This window comes from Plectropomus leopardus, chromosome 12 (genome assembly GCF_026936395.1).
Source record: "Plectropomus leopardus strain MGB_pleo_1.0 chromosome 12, ASM2693639v1, whole genome shotgun sequence".
In the NCBI taxonomy this organism is placed as follows: domain Eukaryota; kingdom Metazoa; phylum Chordata; class Actinopteri; order Perciformes; family Serranidae; genus Plectropomus; species Plectropomus leopardus.
The window spans coordinates 34,833,724-34,851,869 of NC_142187.1; the positions used below are offsets into that span (position 1 = coordinate 34,833,724).

The 18,146-nt window shown below is 37.3% G+C and overlaps 1 protein-coding gene across 1 annotated transcript in view; it reads right to left on the reverse strand.

The window, feature by feature from the left end:
• Positions 1 to 17,119, reverse strand: part of oc90 (otoconin 90) — a 61,470-nt gene extending 44,351 nt beyond the window's left edge. Inside the window, exons 1-14 of the mRNA XM_088085925.1 lie at positions 16,996 to 17,119; positions 16,308 to 16,376; positions 15,124 to 15,298; positions 13,958 to 14,064; positions 13,669 to 13,800; positions 12,762 to 12,809; positions 10,153 to 10,218; positions 8,741 to 8,872; positions 7,581 to 7,658; positions 7,248 to 7,337; positions 6,655 to 6,870; positions 5,763 to 5,906; positions 5,295 to 5,417; positions 4,267 to 4,377 (exon numbers count right to left, since the gene is read on the reverse strand). Coding sequence (XP_087942051.1) covers positions 4,267 to 4,377; positions 5,295 to 5,417; positions 5,763 to 5,906; positions 6,655 to 6,870; positions 7,248 to 7,337; positions 7,581 to 7,658; positions 8,741 to 8,872; positions 10,153 to 10,218; positions 12,762 to 12,809; positions 13,669 to 13,800; positions 13,958 to 14,064; positions 15,124 to 15,298; positions 16,308 to 16,376; positions 16,996 to 17,038 — 1,534 coding nt within the window. The 5' untranslated portion in view covers positions 17,039 to 17,119. The remainder of the gene's footprint in view (positions 1 to 4,266; positions 4,378 to 5,294; positions 5,418 to 5,762; positions 5,907 to 6,654; positions 6,871 to 7,247; positions 7,338 to 7,580; positions 7,659 to 8,740; positions 8,873 to 10,152; positions 10,219 to 12,761; positions 12,810 to 13,668; positions 13,801 to 13,957; positions 14,065 to 15,123; positions 15,299 to 16,307; positions 16,377 to 16,995) is intronic.
• Between the last annotated feature and the right edge of the window lie 1,027 nt (positions 17,120 to 18,146).

Genomic DNA, 18,146 nt, shown 5'->3' on the forward strand with positions numbered 1-18,146 from the left:
TTTGTTCATAATTAAACATCTCTACAAGCTATAATATGTGTTTTTCAGTCATTTTTGGGGTGGGTCAAAATTTGTCATTTTCGCCATAGTATAGTATGCGATTTTTGTCCATTTTTTCGACGTGCTAAATTTCTAGGTTTTTGGACGTTTTTAACCTTTGTTTCAACTTTGTATATAATAAAACTTCTCTACAAGCTATAATATGTCATTTTCAGCCAATTTTGGAACGGGTCAACATTTGCCATTTTCGCCATAGTATAGTATGCGATTTTTGGCCATTTTTTTGACGTGCTAAATTATGAGGTTTTGGAGCGTTTTTGACATTTGTTTCAACTTTGTATATAATAAAACTTCTCTACAAGCTATAATATGTCATTTTCAGCCATTTTTGGAACGGGTCAAAATTTGCCATTTTCGCCATAGTGTTGTATGCGATCTTTGGCCATTTTTACAGAGTGCTGAAATTTAAAGGTTTTTGGACGTTTTTAACCTTTGTTTCAACTTTGTATGTAATAAAACTTCTCTACAAGCTATAATATGTCATTTTCAGTCATTTTTGGGGTGGGTCAAAATTTGTCATTTTCGCATTAGTATAGTATGCGATTTTTGGCCATTTTTACAACATGCTAAATTTCTAGGTTTTTGGACGTTTTTAACCTTTGTTTCAACTTTGTATATAATAAAACATCTCTACAAGCTATAATATGTCATTTTCAGCCATTTTTGGAACGGGTCAAAATGTGCCATTTTGGCATTAGTATAGTATGCGATTTTTGGCCATTTTTACAATGTGCTAAATTATGAGGTTTTTGGACGTTTTTAACCTTTGTTTCAACTTTGTATATAATAAAACTTCTCTACAAGCTATAATATGTGGTTTTCAGTCATTTTTGGGGTGGGTCAAAATTTGTCATTTTCGCCATAGTATAGTATGCGATTTTTGGCCATTTTTTCAACAAGCTAAATTTCTAGGTTTTTGGACATTTTTAACCTTTGTTTCAACTTTGTATGTAATAAAACTTATCTACAAGCTATAATATGTCATTTTCAGCCATTTTTGGGATGGGTCAAAATTTGCCATTTTCGCCATAGTATAGTATGCGATCTTTGCCCAATTTTACAACATGCTAAATTTTTAGGTTTTTGGACGTTTTTAACCTTTGTTTCAACTTTGTATATAATAAAACTTCTCTACAAGCTATAATATGTAATTTTCAGCCAATTTTGGAACGGGTCAAAATTTGCCATTTTCGCCATAGTATAGTATGCGATTTTGCACCATTTTTACAACGTGCTAAATTTTAAGGTTTTTGGACATTTTTAACCTTTGTTTCAACTTTGTATATAATAAAACTTCTCTACAAGCTATAATATGTCATTTTCAGCCATTTTTGGAACGGGTCAAAATTTGGCATTTTCATATAGTATAGTATGCGATTTTTGTCCATTTTTCGACGTGCTAAATTTTTAGGTTTTTGGACATTTTTAACCTTTGTTTCAACTTTGTATATAATAAAACTTCTCTACAAGCTATAATATGTCATTTTCAGCCATTTTTGGAACAGGTCAAAATTTGCCATTTTCGCCATAGTATAGTATGCGATTTTTGGCCATTTTTTGGACATGCTAAATTATGAGGTTTTGGAGCGTTTTTGACATTTGTTTCAACTTTGTATATAATAAAACTTCTCTACAAGCTATAATATGTCATTTTCAGCCAATTTTGGAACGGGTCAAAATTTGACATTTTCACCATAGTATAGTATGCGATTTTTGGCCATTTTTACAACAAGCTAAATTTCTAGGTTTTTGGACGTTTTTAACCTTTGTTTCAACTTTGTTCATAATTAAACATCTCTACAAGCTATAATATGTGTTTTTCAGTCATTTTTGGGGTGGGTCAAAATTTGTCATTTTCGCCATAGTATAGTATGCGATTTTTGGCCATTTTTTCGACGTGCTAAATTTCTAGGTTTTTGGACGTTTTTAACCTTTGTTTCAACTTTGTATATAATAAAACTTCTCTACAAGCTATAATATGTCATTTTCAGCCAATTTTGGAACGGGTCAACATTTGCCATTTTCGCCATAGTATAGTATGCGATTTTTGGCCAATTTTTCGACGTGCTAAATTATGAGGTTTTGGAGCATTTTTGACCTTTATTTCAACTTTGTATATAATAAAACTTCTCTACAAGCTATAATATGTCATTTTCAGCCAATTTTGGAATGGGTCAAAATTTGGCATTTTCGCCATAGTATAGTATGCGATTTTTGGCCATTTTTACAAAGTGCTAAATTTTAAGGTTTTTGGACGTTTTTAACCTTTGTTTCAACTTTGTATATAATAAAACTTCTCTACAAGCTATAATATGTAATTTTCAGCCAATTTTGGAACGGGTCAAAATTTGCCATTTTCGCCATAGTATAGTATGCGATTTTGCACCATTTTTACAACGTGCTAAATTTTAAGGTTTTTGGACATTTTTAACCTTTGTTTCAACTTTGTATATAATAAAACTTCTCTACAAGCTATAATATGTCATTTTCAGCCATTTTTGGAACGGGTCAAAATTTGGCAGTTTTGCCATAGTATAGTATGCGATTTTTGGCCACGTTTACATCATGCTAAATTATGAGGTTTTGGGGCGTTTTTGATATTTGTTTCCACTTTGTATACTATAACGCATGTCGTCGAGCTATAATATGTCATTTTCAGCCATTTTTTGAACGGGTCAAAATTTGCCATTTTCGCCATAGTATAGTATGCGATTTTTGGCCATTTTTTGGACATGCTAAATTATGAGGTTTTGGAGCGTTTTTGACATTTGTTTCAACTTTGTATATAATAAAACTTCTCTAGAAGCTATAATATGTCATTTTCAGCCATTTTTGGAACGGGTCAAAATTTGCCATTTTCGCCATAGTATAGTATGCAATTTTTGGCCATTTTTACAACATGCTAAATTTTGACATTTTTGGAGGTTTTTGACCTTCGTTTCCACTTTGTATACTATAACGCGAGTATTCTAGCTATAATATGTCATTTTCAGCCATTTTTGTCACTATGCCGTTTTCTGCCATTTTTTTCAATATTGTATACTATGGTGTGACTCTAAAACCTATAATATTTCGTTCTCAGACTTTTTCTTGTCATGTCAAAAATTGATGTGTTTCAACATACCATAATAAATGGTTTGGTCCAAAAGAGTCATACTAGACCATGACATTCAAAATACCACCAAAAAGTCATACAACAGCATATCATTCAAAAGTGCACCAAAAAGTCATACTTAAGCGTGTGGTTTAAAATCGCACCAACAAGTCACCCTATAGTATGTGGTTCAAAATATCACTGCAAAGTCAGATGAGAGCATGTCATCCAAAACACCACCAAAAAGTCATATAATAGCATGCTGTCCAAAATGGCACTAAAAAGTCATACTATGGCATGATGTCCAAAATGTCACCAAAATGGCATACTATCCCATGTTGTCCAAATCACTCCAAAAAGTCATATTATAGCATGTCGTTCAAAATCCCACCAAAAGTTTTACTATAGCATGTTGTCTAAATTGGCACCAAAAAGTTATAAGATAGCATGTTGTCCAAATTTGTGCAAAAAAAGTCATACTATAGCATGTGGTCCAAATTGGCACTAAAAAGTTATACTATAGCATGTCATCCAAAGTCCTAATGAATATTCATACTACAGTGTGCCATGCAAAATCGCTAATATGACCAATATGTCACACTTTAGCATGTTATTCAAAATTACCCCAAAAGGTCATACGATAGCATGTCGTCCAAAATTGCGCCAAAAAGTCATACTATAGCATGTTGTCCAAACTGTCATAGAAACATCATGCTTAATCATGTTCAAAAATTCATGCTACAACATAGCATGTGAACTAACTATTATATCAAAAAATGTCATGGTATGCATTTTTACAAAAGTCATACCAAACTATGTAATAAAACAAGTTAAAGTGTAATCATTACTGGTTACCTTAAGATGGATTTATTTTTAGTCTTGGACAGAGGCTTGTCTGCAGTTTTCATGCTTCGCTTCTAACATTTATCATTCCCCTACGGACGAGAGAACGGTATCAATCTTCTTATCTAACTACAGGAATTTCCCTAAATGTGGACCATTTCCATAAACTAAGCATTTAGTGTTAGTTTCAGAGTTCGATATCACTGTCTCCTGGAATAAAACACTGACTTTTTATGGTGAAAAAGAAAATTCTGCATCAGTGAGCTGACCTTCAGTGTGCCTCAGAAAACTGGCATCCTCCTTTCCGACACTCGGCTCTGCTCCCTCCTCAGAAGCTGCAGGTGCTGCTGGTGAAAATGTAAAGGTGACAACTCCTCCACCTGAGAAAAACAAAGCACAAAGACCTCTCAGAAGCAACACGTTAACACATTCCACTGCTTTAAACCAAGCATTAAAGAAAAGAAGTCACATTTTTGTTTTATTCCTGGAATTAAAAATATACATGGTAATTTATATGTGCGGTGAGCGTCCCGCCCTCAGGCCTCAGACAGTTGTCAGAGCGTAATTAAATCAAGGGGAAAATGAGCACTTTAACTAGTTGGATGTTTTTGCCTGACAGCAGGGATGTTACACTTAATGACGTTAGCTCCAAAAACCCTCACATCTCTTTTTTCACAAGTTTTTCTGATCAACAATTCCCGCAATGCTACCGAATGTACTGTCTGTGACTCAGTCTGTGCCTCGGCCATAGAACTCCACTATATATGAAACATTAGGGTAAAATTTAAGCATGTGAATTCTCGAGTTACTGCCGAAAAAAGTCACCTTGACCTTTGACTATCAGACTTCAATCAGTTCATTGTTGAGTCTAAGAGGACGTTTGTGCCAAATTTGAGGAAACTCAAGGTGCTCACGAAATAATGTGGTAACAATAATGTGATGAATGTAAGGTTCCAGTGACCTTGATTTTTAACCTATGACAACCAAAATTTAATCAGCTCATCCTTGAGTTCACATAAAGGTTTGTGCCAAATTTAAATAAAATTGCCCCAAGGTATTCTTTAGAAACTGCATTCAAAAGAATGAGACAGAAGAGGTCACCATGACCTTGACCTTTGACCACCACATTCTAATCAGTTCATTCTTGAGTCCAAGTGGACATTTGTGCCAAATTTGAGGAAACCGCCTTAAGGTGCTCATGAAATAACATGGTAACAATAATGAAATTAAGGTAAGGATCCGGTCACCAAACAAATGACATGAAAATCTACATGATTTATCTCATTTAAAAACTGACCTGTTTTCTCTGCAGATGGTGTTGAACTCTCTGCCGCCTCGTCGGACTCCTCCTCTGCCACAGCCAGCGTTGTCATTATTTTAGCTGTTGTAGTTGTAAACTCAGTTGTGAGCAAATCCTTGACTAAAGGGGGACAACAACAAAAAACTGATGAACTTTTCAGCCATTTACGCCTCCGACCACAGCAGCCTGTGGTGCATTCACACCTGAAGTCTGAGTTGTGTTTTTGTGATCTGATCACTCTGAACGTGAGTTAATACCAGACGTAAAAGTGTTATGACACGACTCTGTTGTGCTGATGGGACTCATCAAGACATCAGGAGAAATGGAGCAAGTATTGGGAGTTCAGCGGACTGAAATAGGGAAAGATATACACTAAAAAATACTTACAAGATCAAGCTTTAAAAAAATATTATACATTAATATTCATTCACAGAGTTCATTTTTAACCATCAGTCCTAAACTCACAATGCTCATTTGAGGCGTCCTGCTCTCCTTCATCACCATCATCCCCTCTCCCGTTTTCCTCCTCCTCTTCCTCAGACGACTTTTTATCTGATGGGTGAATTTGTGGTTTTGCTGATGTCAGTGATGGAGTTGTGATGACTGAACCTGCAGAAATAACATCATTAATAACAACTGAAAAGAAAAATGCAGCAACATTAACCCCCCGACACGTGAGCAAAATGGTTTGATTTATTTAAGGAACACGGGGAGACGACCATGAGCAACGTAACAAGACATGGCTTAAAATAAAACAAGAACCTGAAAAAAGCTAATAAAAAAAAACTAGGGAAATAAGTAAAATATGAAAAAAGAAGGACAAAAAGAAACAAAAAAACAAACAAAAATAACCCAAAAAGTATTTTTTTTTTTGTGACATGATTTTAAAAATGCACTTATAACAATTATAAATGTTTTCTGGAATTTTTTCCTTTTGTTTTAGTATTGAAAAACAAATTTTCACGTATTTTTCTTGTCAACTTTTATTAATTTCTTGCAATTTGTGGGACATTTCTTGCCTAGTTGCTTAGTGCCTTTTGAATTATGAATTATCTGTACAAGATAAAGGTTTATAGTTTCATATCATAGCAGTATCATAACTCTAGTTTTTAAAACTCAGCCCGGCACAGCTTTTTAAAGACAGGAATGTTGACCGGGAACGTCTTTAATTATTGAATTTTTCTTTAAAAACGGACACATTATGGATTAAGTTTGGTAACATCACGATTGCTGGTAAAATGTAATATTGAATTTAAAAAAAATTATTAAAAGACAGAAAAAAAACACACCAACTTGAAACATTTGCTTCATAAAAAAGAAACTTTAAAAAAACAGACCAACTGCCGTTTTTAATCACCTTCCTCTGAGGACTCCTCCAGACCAGCTGGTGTCTGCTCTCTGGGAGTTGTAGTCCTCAGAAAAGTTGTAGTCTGACTGGAAGTTGTGATTTCAGGATGTAAAGCTGCTGGTGTTGAAGATGTTGGTTTGTTTTCGTCTCCAAAGCTGAGCGAAGAGAGTTTGGACGGCTTTGATTCTGCTTCGTTTTCTCCATCGTGGGCGAACAGAACTGAACCTGCAGCAGAAAAAAAGCAGTGTGTTTTTATTTGTGGGATTGTGTTACTGTCTTGCTTTAAATTAATAATTAAAAAGTGTTTTTTTCTGAAAGTCAGCGCGAGTGAAGTTCATTCATAAAGATTTTTCTTTCCTTCTAACTTTTTTTCTGTTTATTCTGAAAAAAATAAAGACAAAATGCATCACTTCCTGTCAGAGCCACCAGACAGGCAACTTATTCATGAAGAAGACATTCGGTGAATCACTGCTTAGCTAAGCCAACACCGTCACGTCATTATCGGGGTAAAAAACATCCACCAACTGAAGTTTCATATGAAAATCTACGAGGATATTCCTGTCAGTTAATCAGATGATCAAGACGGAGTGTTATTGGCTCACCGCGGCTGACTGCAGGAGGATTGTGGGTCGTCTGATCCTTATTTATCTCTTCCTGCTCGAGCTCGTCCTCTGTCACAGTCCCATTCAAATCTGTAAAAGCGGCGACACACAGGACAGCGACAGGAAACGGCTGAGCCAAGTGAGTCATCGAGCAGCAGGAGAGGAACAGCGGGGGAAATTATTTCTGGTGTTTTTGGAAGCAGCAGGACGGTCAGCGCGAGCCAAAAGTAATCATGAGCAGCTTGGAAAAAGGCGAGATTGCCAGAAGAATACTTCAAGGGAGGATTCACAGGAAGGGTGTGCGGATGGAGACGAGGTGACGTAACTTTTTACCTTTGGAGATAAAAGTCGCGTGAGGCGTCTTTTCCTCTTTTAACTCCTCTGCACCTGCGTCACCTCCCTCAAACTCCTCTAAAGACACAAAAATCACAAGAAACGCAGATGGTTTCAAGTTTCTCAAGAGTCGGTTATTCATTTAAGCAGGTTACTCAGCCTGCTCTGCTTGGGGGCCAGACGCAGCAGACCCGCACATGTTTCTGGGACTTTAGACATTTCAGGTACAACGGGACATGTCTGGGATTTTAGGACATTTCAAAGATTTCAGGACATTTCGAGAATCTACAGATATTTCAAGGATTTTAGAAAATTGCTAGTATTTTAGGACGATTCCAGCATTTTAGGACATTTCAGGGTTTAGGTTGTTTTGTTAGGACATTTCTAGGATTTAAGGACATTTCTGGGATTTTAGGACATTTCTGGGATTTTAGGACATTTCTAGGATTATAGGACATTTGTAGTATAATATTATGATGTTTGGATGATTCTCAGATTTTAGGACAATTTTAGGATCATACAATGTTTCAATGATTTGAGAACATTTTTAGGATTTTAGGACGTTTCTCTGATTTTAGGATTTAAGGATTTAAGAACATTTCTGGGATTCTAGGCCGGTTCTAGGATTTGAGGATATTTCTAGTATTTTAGGACAATTCTAGGATTCTTTCTAGGATTTAAGGACATTTCTATAATTTTAGGACATTTCCAGGATTTTAGGATGTTTCTGGGATTTTAGGGCATTTATAAGATTTTAGGATGTTTCTAGAATTTAAAGTTGCTTCTAGGATTTTAGGACATTTCGAATGATATAGGTATGTAACTATGTAGCATCACTTAAACTCAGCTTGCATATATTTGCACAATGTAACATTTAAAACATTTTTGTCCTGACATTATTAATATCATTATGATCAATGCATCTAACAGAAGCATTTGTCTTTTTTTTTCCATGATACACAACACCTGCATCCTGTGCAGCATGTTTCACACATACAGGAGTGTGTGTGTGTGTGTGTGTGTGTGTGTGTGTGTGTGTGTGTGTGTGTGTGTGTGTGTGGAACCCTTCTATCTTTAGGGAATGTGTGTGTTGTTGCTGTGTTGGTGTGTGTACTCTCAGTGATCCTGATTTCTTGGTTCGGGCTAATTAGTGAGCGTACCTGCAGGCTTCAGCAGGTGGGGCGGGCCCGGTGGACCCGGTGGGCCCGGCGTTGGGGTGGTGAGGTCGCCGTCCGTCCCCGCGGTGTCACTCTGGTTATCCGCCCTGCCGGTCATTAGCAGGTCCATCTCTCCTGGGAAGACACAATAACAGCGCAGGGCGAGACACAGCGACCATTTAACGGTCTGAGTCACAGCTCAGGTGGAGACAGTTGTTTTTTCTGCAACATGACGTCATCAGAAGATAGTTTAAAAAAGATTATTTGCACGTTATTAATGTTCTTGTTTTTAATCCTACTGCAGACATCATTTATCAGAGTTTAATGAAGCTCCTCTTTTAAAGCTTTGACTCTGAAGACATGACGCAAATAAATAATTCATCGATCTAATTTTCCTCCGAACATAGGATTTAACAAAATAAAATTCAGTTGTTCTTTACCAGGTTAAAAACAGTTTACCAACTCAATCGTGGAGATACTGAATTCTAATCAGCATTTCTCCTCAAACTAACTTTACATTTCTCTTTTTGCTTGTGCATCCACAGATTTGTGCCCCATCAGTGTTATTCTTTTTTAAATTTATTATGTGCTATTAAAACATCAGGGACTAAAACCTTTGACGGCTCATCTTTCAATCCTTAGAAACATTTTACTACTGCACAAAATTTTGTCAATTCTTTCAAAGATTTCCACAATGTTCTTTTTTTCCTGTAAAATACTGGAACATTTTGCCTCAAAGAAAGTTTAATTGTAACAATCTCTCTTTAAAAAATTAGTTTTTAAAACTTGTTTCAGCGGTTTGTGGTTTTCTCTGCGCTTCAGTGTGATTCTGCTGTTGTGTTTTAGTTTTGTGCGTTTTTTAAATGATCTTGATAGTTGTGTGATGGGAATTTGAGTGTCTGCAAAAGTGCTCTAAAAAATAATGCGCTCTTCTAAGACTGCAAAAATAATAATAGCATTTTTAATAAAGAACTTTTTTGATCAGTTCTTTATTAATGCTATTGTTATTTTTACAGTCTTAGAAGAGCGCATTATTTTTTTGGTTAACCCTTCAACCCATCAACATCACCCTTCGTGAGCATTTAAACCTCTGAAAACTGCGAAAGTTGGTTTGATTTCTTTTGAAAATGTGAGAAAAGGTAATAAGCAACTTGAAAAGAAATGTCCCAAAACCTGCAAAAAAAAAAAATTAGTAAAAAGTTACAGAAATTACCTGAAAATTATGAATAATTGTGTATTTCTATATATGTGATGATCATTTGTTCATTTATATTAATCTGACTTTTTTTTTTAAATAAACAAATTAATCTTTAGGACATAAAATGTAAAAAAAAAGAGTAAAAAGTAAAGAAAAAATATATTTTTCAAATCACTGAAACCAGATAATTGAAGTCGGACACAAACAGTGTGCTTACCTGTGGACGTGGAGGAAGAGTTGAAGAGCTGGAAGCTCACAGAGTCGTTTACTGATGAGAGGACATCTGGACAGAAGACGAAAGAGGACAAGATGAGACCAGCAGGATGATTTCAGTGTCTCTGTATATAGATAATCTCCAAAGAGTCCGTTTTTTAATAAAGTCTGTGGCTGTTTTGACTCAAATGGTCACATAATTTATTAATAACAATCGCAGTGTGATGCATTTCTGTTGTTTACTGCACAAACCTGAAGACAGAGAGTAAAACTATCATTTTTCAGAATTATGAAACGCTTTCATGTTAATAATGTCCATTATAAATCTCTGCAGTTTTGGTTTGAGATGAACTTTCCAGTTCTGGCATCAAGATTCAAGATTCAAGATTCAAGATTCAAGATTCAAGATTCAAGATCAAGATTCAGTTTTATTGTCATTTCACTTTATATTCGCGTACACAGAATAAAACGAAATGCCGTTCCTCACCAGCTCATGAAGTGCATTTGAGTTCTGTGCAAATTAAAGAGGCAGTAATAAATATTCTAAAAACAATATAAATATTCTTAAAAAACAACCTCAATGCAATAAAGACAAACAACATCAAATCCCAAAGCAAACAGACGTTTCAGACACATCGTCCACGACAAAACATAAAACACACAGCAACACGAAAGTAACAGATTCAGCCGAGAAAAAAGTGCACTCAGTCCGTCACTCGGCTAAATTTCCTAGACTGCATTTCACACCTTGATGTTTTTTTTTAACGTACATGCAGTTATTTTCAGTCTGAATGTAAGCAAATTCAAAACAACGTGAAAAGTCTGTTTTGTTGTTTACTTTGCGCTTTTCTGCTCCCTCCTTCAACATTAACTCCAGTCTGATAACCTGCCTGTGAGCTCGATTTTTATTTAAATTTTTGATGCAAACTGCCTCCTTTAAAGTAGCTGCTGGGATTATGCAACATCAGCGGCGACGGCTGCAATCTGCCGTAAAACCAAAAGAAGAACATGAACATTAGAAGCAGGAAGTACTGCGACGTTTCCACTGTAGACCGATGCAGAAAATAAACAAATTGGTGCATAAATTCACCACGATGACGGAAATGAAGTGTTTGATGCTGATAAAAATGTCCTGGGGCCACACCCCCGTGCCTACACTGTGCTTCTGAAATTACGAAAATAAAAACTACACCCTAGTTTGGACTCCTCACACACTGTGATTTTTTGGGCCTTTACAGATAAACATGTGAGACATGTCACACTCCTCCAACAAAGCAGAATTAAAGTTGATTTAAGCAGTTCAAGCAGTAAATAATTAATTTAAGCAGAACTAGAATTACTGACAGCGAACTTACAGTCAATGAAAACACGGACGCGTGACGCCAGAAGAGTTTCAGGATCGCTGCTCCTGAGCTATGACGTTAAAAACAATGTCAGTTAACCTTTGAGCTCTTGGATATAAAATGTCATTTGTTGTGAACTTTGAGCATATTCATTTTTCAGTTATGGCCAAAAAAATGTTCTATGAGGTCACCGCGACCTTGACCTTTGGCCACCAGATTCTAATCAGTTTAATTTTTTTTTATCCAAGTGGACATTTGTGCCAAATTTCAGGAAGCTCCCTCAAGGCCAGATATTGCGTTCACAAAAATTTGATGGATAAAAGGCCACAGTGACCATAACCTTTAAAAAACAAATCTAATCATCTTAATGTCAAGGTCAAGTGAACATTTGTGAAAAATGTGGAGAAAAAAAATCACACAAGGTATTTGTGAGATATTGTGTTCACAGAATAAGACACACAAGGTCACTCTGACCTTGACCTTTAACTATCAAAAACAAATTTGTTCATTGTTGACATTTATGCTAAATTTAAATAAATTCCCTCAGGATGTTCTTGAGATATCGCTTTCACAAGACTGAGATAAATGCAAGGTCAGTGTAACCTTTGACCACCAAAATCAAATCAGTTCACCCTCGGGTCCACTTGAACATTTGTGTCAAATTTGAAATAATTCCCTCAAGGTGTTAATGAGATATTGCATTTGCCAGAATGAGATGGATGAGGTCACCGTGACCTTGACCTTTGACCTACGACCACCAAAATCGGATCAGCTAATCGCTGAGTCTGAGAAATTCCCACCAGGCATTCTTGAGAATTTGCGTTGACGAGAGTGGGACGGACGGAAATAAAACCTGAAGACGTAATTCCGGCGAGAAAGCACAAAAACTCTTGAACTTGACGGGTTTCCGACAGGCTCGACAAAGCTTTTCCTCTGAAGTTCTCCTCTCTAATAAACTCTTCTACCTCGACTCCTCCTGCTCCTCTCAGCCTTGATTTTTTCCCTCCAGCTGAGCGTGGGCAGGAAGCTGCAGGATTAACCGTCCAGAGGTCATTGTTTTAATTGGCTCAGAGCCACAGAGGTGTGACTCAGCCGTCTGCGTTCCTTCCCAATCAACCTTCGTCTGATCCGACATCGCCGACCCGCTCGCAAACTGACGCACCGTCTGCAGAAAGCTGACGGGACATTATTGGGTAGCGGTGGCGTCCTCTGAGCTCCCTGACTCGGCGTCACTCGATCAGCGTTTGCAGCTGACGTCACTCGGACTCACCTGCTGCTGTGAAGGCGCCGCCGCTCTGCTCGCTGCTGCTGAGCACATCTGAAACACAGAGACGCACTAATGAGAGATCCACGCTGTCAGCGGGTCTCTGCTCCGTCAGGCGGCGAGGAGAGAAAAGTGTGGAGTCTTTTTAATCTTTGAGCGAAGACGTCAAACACAGAGTTCAGCTTTCACTTATTAAGGGCTGATAAGAGAATATTTATTTCCAGTTTCCAGATTTAGAGCTGAGTGATTAATAATATTGCATCATAAAATTAAAAATGGTCTAGTATTTTGGTATTTAATATTCTGGCAATTCTTTCAGTGTATGTGACTGTTAACCCTTTAGAACTTGGGTCCACATCACTTTTCTTGTGCTGCACTCAGACACCTTTTCGATCATTAGCAAATTAGTTTTGATTTCTTTCCTGAGGGAAAAGGCAATAAGCAACTTGTCAAAAATTGCAAAAAAATAAAAAATAAAATAAATAAAATAAAATAATACATTTTATTTATGGAGTGCTTTTCAAAAATGTGTATATTTAGAAAATTATTTTTGAAAATTAGGGAAAATGTCCAGATACTTATAAATAAATAATATTTATATAGAATTATATTTCAATAATGTTACAGAATTATTATTTTAATTTTTATCTAATTTCAAAGTTTCTGCCTTTTTTCTTGTTTTTTCATTTTCCTTTTTATTTAGCTATTTTTGTTCATTTTTAAGCAAATTTCCTGCACTTTTTCCCCTAATTTTCTGCTAATTTGGAGGTAATTTTTTCTCGAGTTCTTCAAGTTTCATGTTTGCAAAAATCAGTGGGGATTAACAAATATGAAAAACAGATAAATGTCCAGACAGACAGACGTGTGTTAACTCACACTCTGCAGGCTGCAGTTTCTCCTCTGATGAAGTTACCTGTGTGGTTTGTAGCGGAGCAGACGGACTCGGCGAGGCCTCTCAGGGTTGAGTTGTACGAGCTCTGAGTCATGCAGTCGATGGCCGCCTGGTCACATTCACAAAACCTCTGCTGACACCAGTCACCAGCGTCTCCGGGATACAGAAAAGACAATTACTCCATGTCCATAGACTGCCATCGAATAAATATCAAAGCCTAACTTTGTGGATTATCATCCAGCTCTCAGCCCGAACGGTAAAAAGATACTTCCCAAAATGTCAAAATGTTCTTAAAAACAGTAAGTCTTACCACAGCTGGTGTTTGCTGCTGAACAGGTGAAGTTGTTGGGGAGGAGAGGCAGCTCCTGCCTGCAGGGGGCAGCGTTCTGGTAACACAGCCTGTGAGTCTCACAGCAGCTGCAAAAAAGAAGAAATTAGAGATGAACTCCAGGTGGATTTCCGTTACAGATTTGCACAGAACTTAAGCAATATTTTCAAAATGTCGATAAAACAAAGTTGCGAGATGACTGTTTCCACTAAGTGATGTAATGCGACTTCTCTGGTGATAACATCTCAGTAACCATGGCGATGGATGCTCAAAACATCAGCAGCTTTATTTCTATTGCAGCCACCGCACTAGCTGTTATTATTTCCAATCCAAGGCCACGTAGGCGCGTTATGGAGCCATGATGGAAAAGCGAGCCCCTCATACGTGGACGCTCCCACGTATGAGGGATTTTTTGGGAACTGATAGTCCACGATTTCACAGAGGAATTGTGGGTTAAAAACTTCCAGATGATCCGCTCAACTTTCTCAGAGTTATGTGATGCAATAACAGCTCTGGAAGCTCCTGCTGCATCATGAGGGAGCCAGTTCCTACTGACAAGCACACAGACACAGCATCATGTGACCTCATAGCATCATGTGACCTCATAGCATGTGACCTAGAAAAGACTAAAAATTGTTTTCGTTGCAGTTTGGACAAATATGGCTTTTGCGAATCGCCACAAATACAGCCTCATGCAGGTGTAAAAACTTGTGATGAATGGGAGTTCTTTTTTCTGAAATTGGCGTGTTTCTATCAGGCATAGTTTATATTTGCAATTTGAATTTGCACCGATGAAAACCCGCCCTATGATAAGGAGGTAAAAAGAGGAGTCACAGCGTCATAAACGAAAAATTTCTATGTGCAAAAGCTCTGTTGTATATTGGTCGCCATCAATTTGAGATTAACCGTAAATTCTGTCAGGCCAAGCGAACCCAAAGACCGTCACTTCGTCTATCAGTGGCAAAGACTCTCACGTTTTGAACCCTCCCTCTCCAGCCTGCGGTCAAAAATCTTTCTGCTCATTACAGTTTTAAACTCACAGCTGCCTTTTCTCATGTCTGCCTCTGAATTTATTTAATCCACCATGCTGTATCCCAAATTCAGCAGCTTCTGCAGCCGCGTCCTGCAGAGATCAGAGTCTCACTCACGTGTCCAGAGGATCTACGGGGTCTCCGGCGGCCGCATATCTGCAGGAGCAGCCGTAATCTTCCAGGTCGCGCGGACAAAGCCTCGTCGCACAGCGGAGCTTCAGAGCAAAACTCAGCAGCGAGGGGAAATTATCAAAGACCGAGTGGAGCCAGGTGAAGCGCAGGCCGAGACAATCTGCACCGAGAGAAGGGAAACAAGAAGAGACAAACACACAGAGGCGGTCAGAAAAAAAACCCATTTCCTCCATCGTGCAGGTGGAGAGCAGAGTGATTTAATCACAGATAATCCTGCTGGCAGGTTCCAATAACACCAGTCCAGAGGAGCATGCGGGGCAGAAAATTATTTAGGCCACTGCTCGCCACATGGCAGGTGAGCCCGCAGCGCTGATGAGGACGATAGGTGTCCCAGAACATCGCAGCTGGTGAGTCAGTCGACCTCGATGTCGACAACAGCAGAAATATCACGTAAAGTCAGGCGGCGCTAAAGCAGCTGGATGATTGTTTGGGGAAACAAGGTGTCAGTCTGAACAATTACCGCGTGACCCGGACGAGACATGGCTGCTGTTTTCCAGCCCGCTGACGCTGCGACCGAAACCAAAAACAAACCTTTCACTGAACACAGTTTTTATGTTTCACATTTATGGAGTTGCTAAAAAACTGCTCCAAAAGCAAAAAGAGAGCAATCAGACCCCAAATTTCATGTAAAACCACTGAAAAAAACGGAGCCCCAGTAGGGTGCCAGGTCCCCCCCCCCCAACCATTTTCTAATTCACAATGAAAATACAGTGATACACACTTAGTATCTATCAGGTGTCAGTGCATTAAACAGCATCAACATAGAGCTTGTTGATCCAAAAAAGCGCTGGTGGACGATCCCCCACATCCCAGACAGAGGTCCTAGAGAAGACCCTAGAGATCTTCTAAAATCCATGAGAGTTTTTCAGAGTTTTTCAATAAATACTAAAAACATCCTAAAATCCAAGAAATGGCCCTAAATCTTAGAAATGGCCCAAAATCCTAGAAATGTCCAAAAATCCAAGAAATGTCTTAAAATCCTTGAAATGATAAAATCCCAGAAAAGTCCTAAAATCCAAGACTCTAAAATTCTAGAAATGTCCTAAAATTTGAGAAATATCCTACAATAGACAATCAGAGTCATATTGTAGAAGATGTTTCATGCTCACCCGTCACATGATCTGCGCTCTGGTCGCTGGCCGCTGGGTCGGGGCAGAAGACGGAGCTGGCAGAAAGCGCTAAAGTCAAAGACAATAATGACACATTATTAAATAATCCTCAAAGCTACAAATATTTCTTCTTTTAGCTTCTCTGAGTGACTCAAGGAAAATGAATGAAATGTTTGTCCCACATGATGCATTCAAGGACTGTCAGAAATGTGAAAATCCAAATATAATTTTTGTTATTACAGTTTCTCGCCATAATAAATTATGTAATTTTGGCAATTTTTATTTTGGCAAGTACACAGGTTTGTAAAAGCATGTTTTCTTTAAATATCACAAAATATTTTAAAACGAAAAAAAGGCAACATATTCTTGGGGAGAAAAAAATCTGCATTTTTTCATTTTTATTTGTTTTAAATGAAAAAGACAATTGTCAACATATTTTATATATCAGCAAAAAATAAAATAAAAAATTGCCAAAAAGTTTTTTCAAAAAAAATTCCTACAGTTTTTGACAATAACCAAAACTTTTAAGGGGAAAAATCACCAAAAGTTTGTAAGGAAAACATACCTTCCCAACTCACAGGCATGATTTCTTTAAAAAGTCTTAGCCCCCAGCGTCCTCAAATCCAAAAAAACGCTCCTGTTATGAATGTCGCTCATGTTGTTCAGGAGTGTGTTTGTGGGAACTCACCGTTTGGAGGAGACGACAGCACGAAAACCCACAGCAGAAGCATTTTGTTTGTCCTGCAGTCAGAGGGAGAAGAATTTTGCTTATTAATGAAGATTCAACTCAGAGGAAAAACACAGAGTTTATTATGGAACATATTTTATGTGATTTTTTAAAAGTGTATTGTTGTTATTGTTATTATTATTATCATCATTAGTGGGGGCTTAGCCCGGACCTCTGTAGGGGGGTCCGGGGGTATCCTCCTTTTTGGTGAAAAAGTGCTGTTTTAATGCTTTTTAATGCACTCTGGCACCTCTTTATACCTTGAAAAACTTTGTTTTTAACATCAAAACATGAATTGTGAGATTAAAAACACTAGTAGGGGTTAGTAATTAGTACTAAGTAGAAACAGAATAATTTGCAATTAGTCATAAAAAATGTACTGAAAAAGAAAACAGGCCTTCTAAACCAAGTTTTTGATGGTTTTACAAACAAAACCTGGCAATTTCTTTTCTTTGTTATCTTAAATTTTGAGCAATTTTTCTTTAAAAAATGTCAGCAATTTCTGTCTTTAAAATGTTCAGCTATTTTTTCTTTCAGCATAATTTTCTTTTAAAATTTTGGGCAATATTTTTTTATTTTAAATTTTTGGTGATTTTAAAAACAAAAACTGGCTATTTCTTTTCTTTAAAAATATACAGCAATTGTTTTCTTTTAATATTTTAAGATTTTTTTTCTTTCTTTTTTTACTTTTTGGCAATTTCTTTTCTTTTATAAAATTTTTTGATTTCTAATGGAAACATTCCCCCCAGTCCCATGGTCCGTCAAAATAAAAATTACCAAAATGTATTCCCAGAAACTGTAAAAATTTAACAAACCAAAATTATTGATGAAATTTCATATATATATATATATATATATTTACAAATCTTCGGGGGCTGAAGCCTCGGATGCCCAGGCCCAACGGTGCCACTGCAGATTTAAAACATGCTCATCACAGGGGACCAGATATGTCACCATTTTCTGTCCATTATGTAACAAAGACCTGAATTTACCCCGAAGTCTCCATAAATTACCCCGTCATTACAGCACCGATTACCGCCGCAGAGACAGACGACCTTCTCCGCTCACCGCTTCAGTGTCTTTAATGGCTTCAAACAGCTCGGCCCACCTGT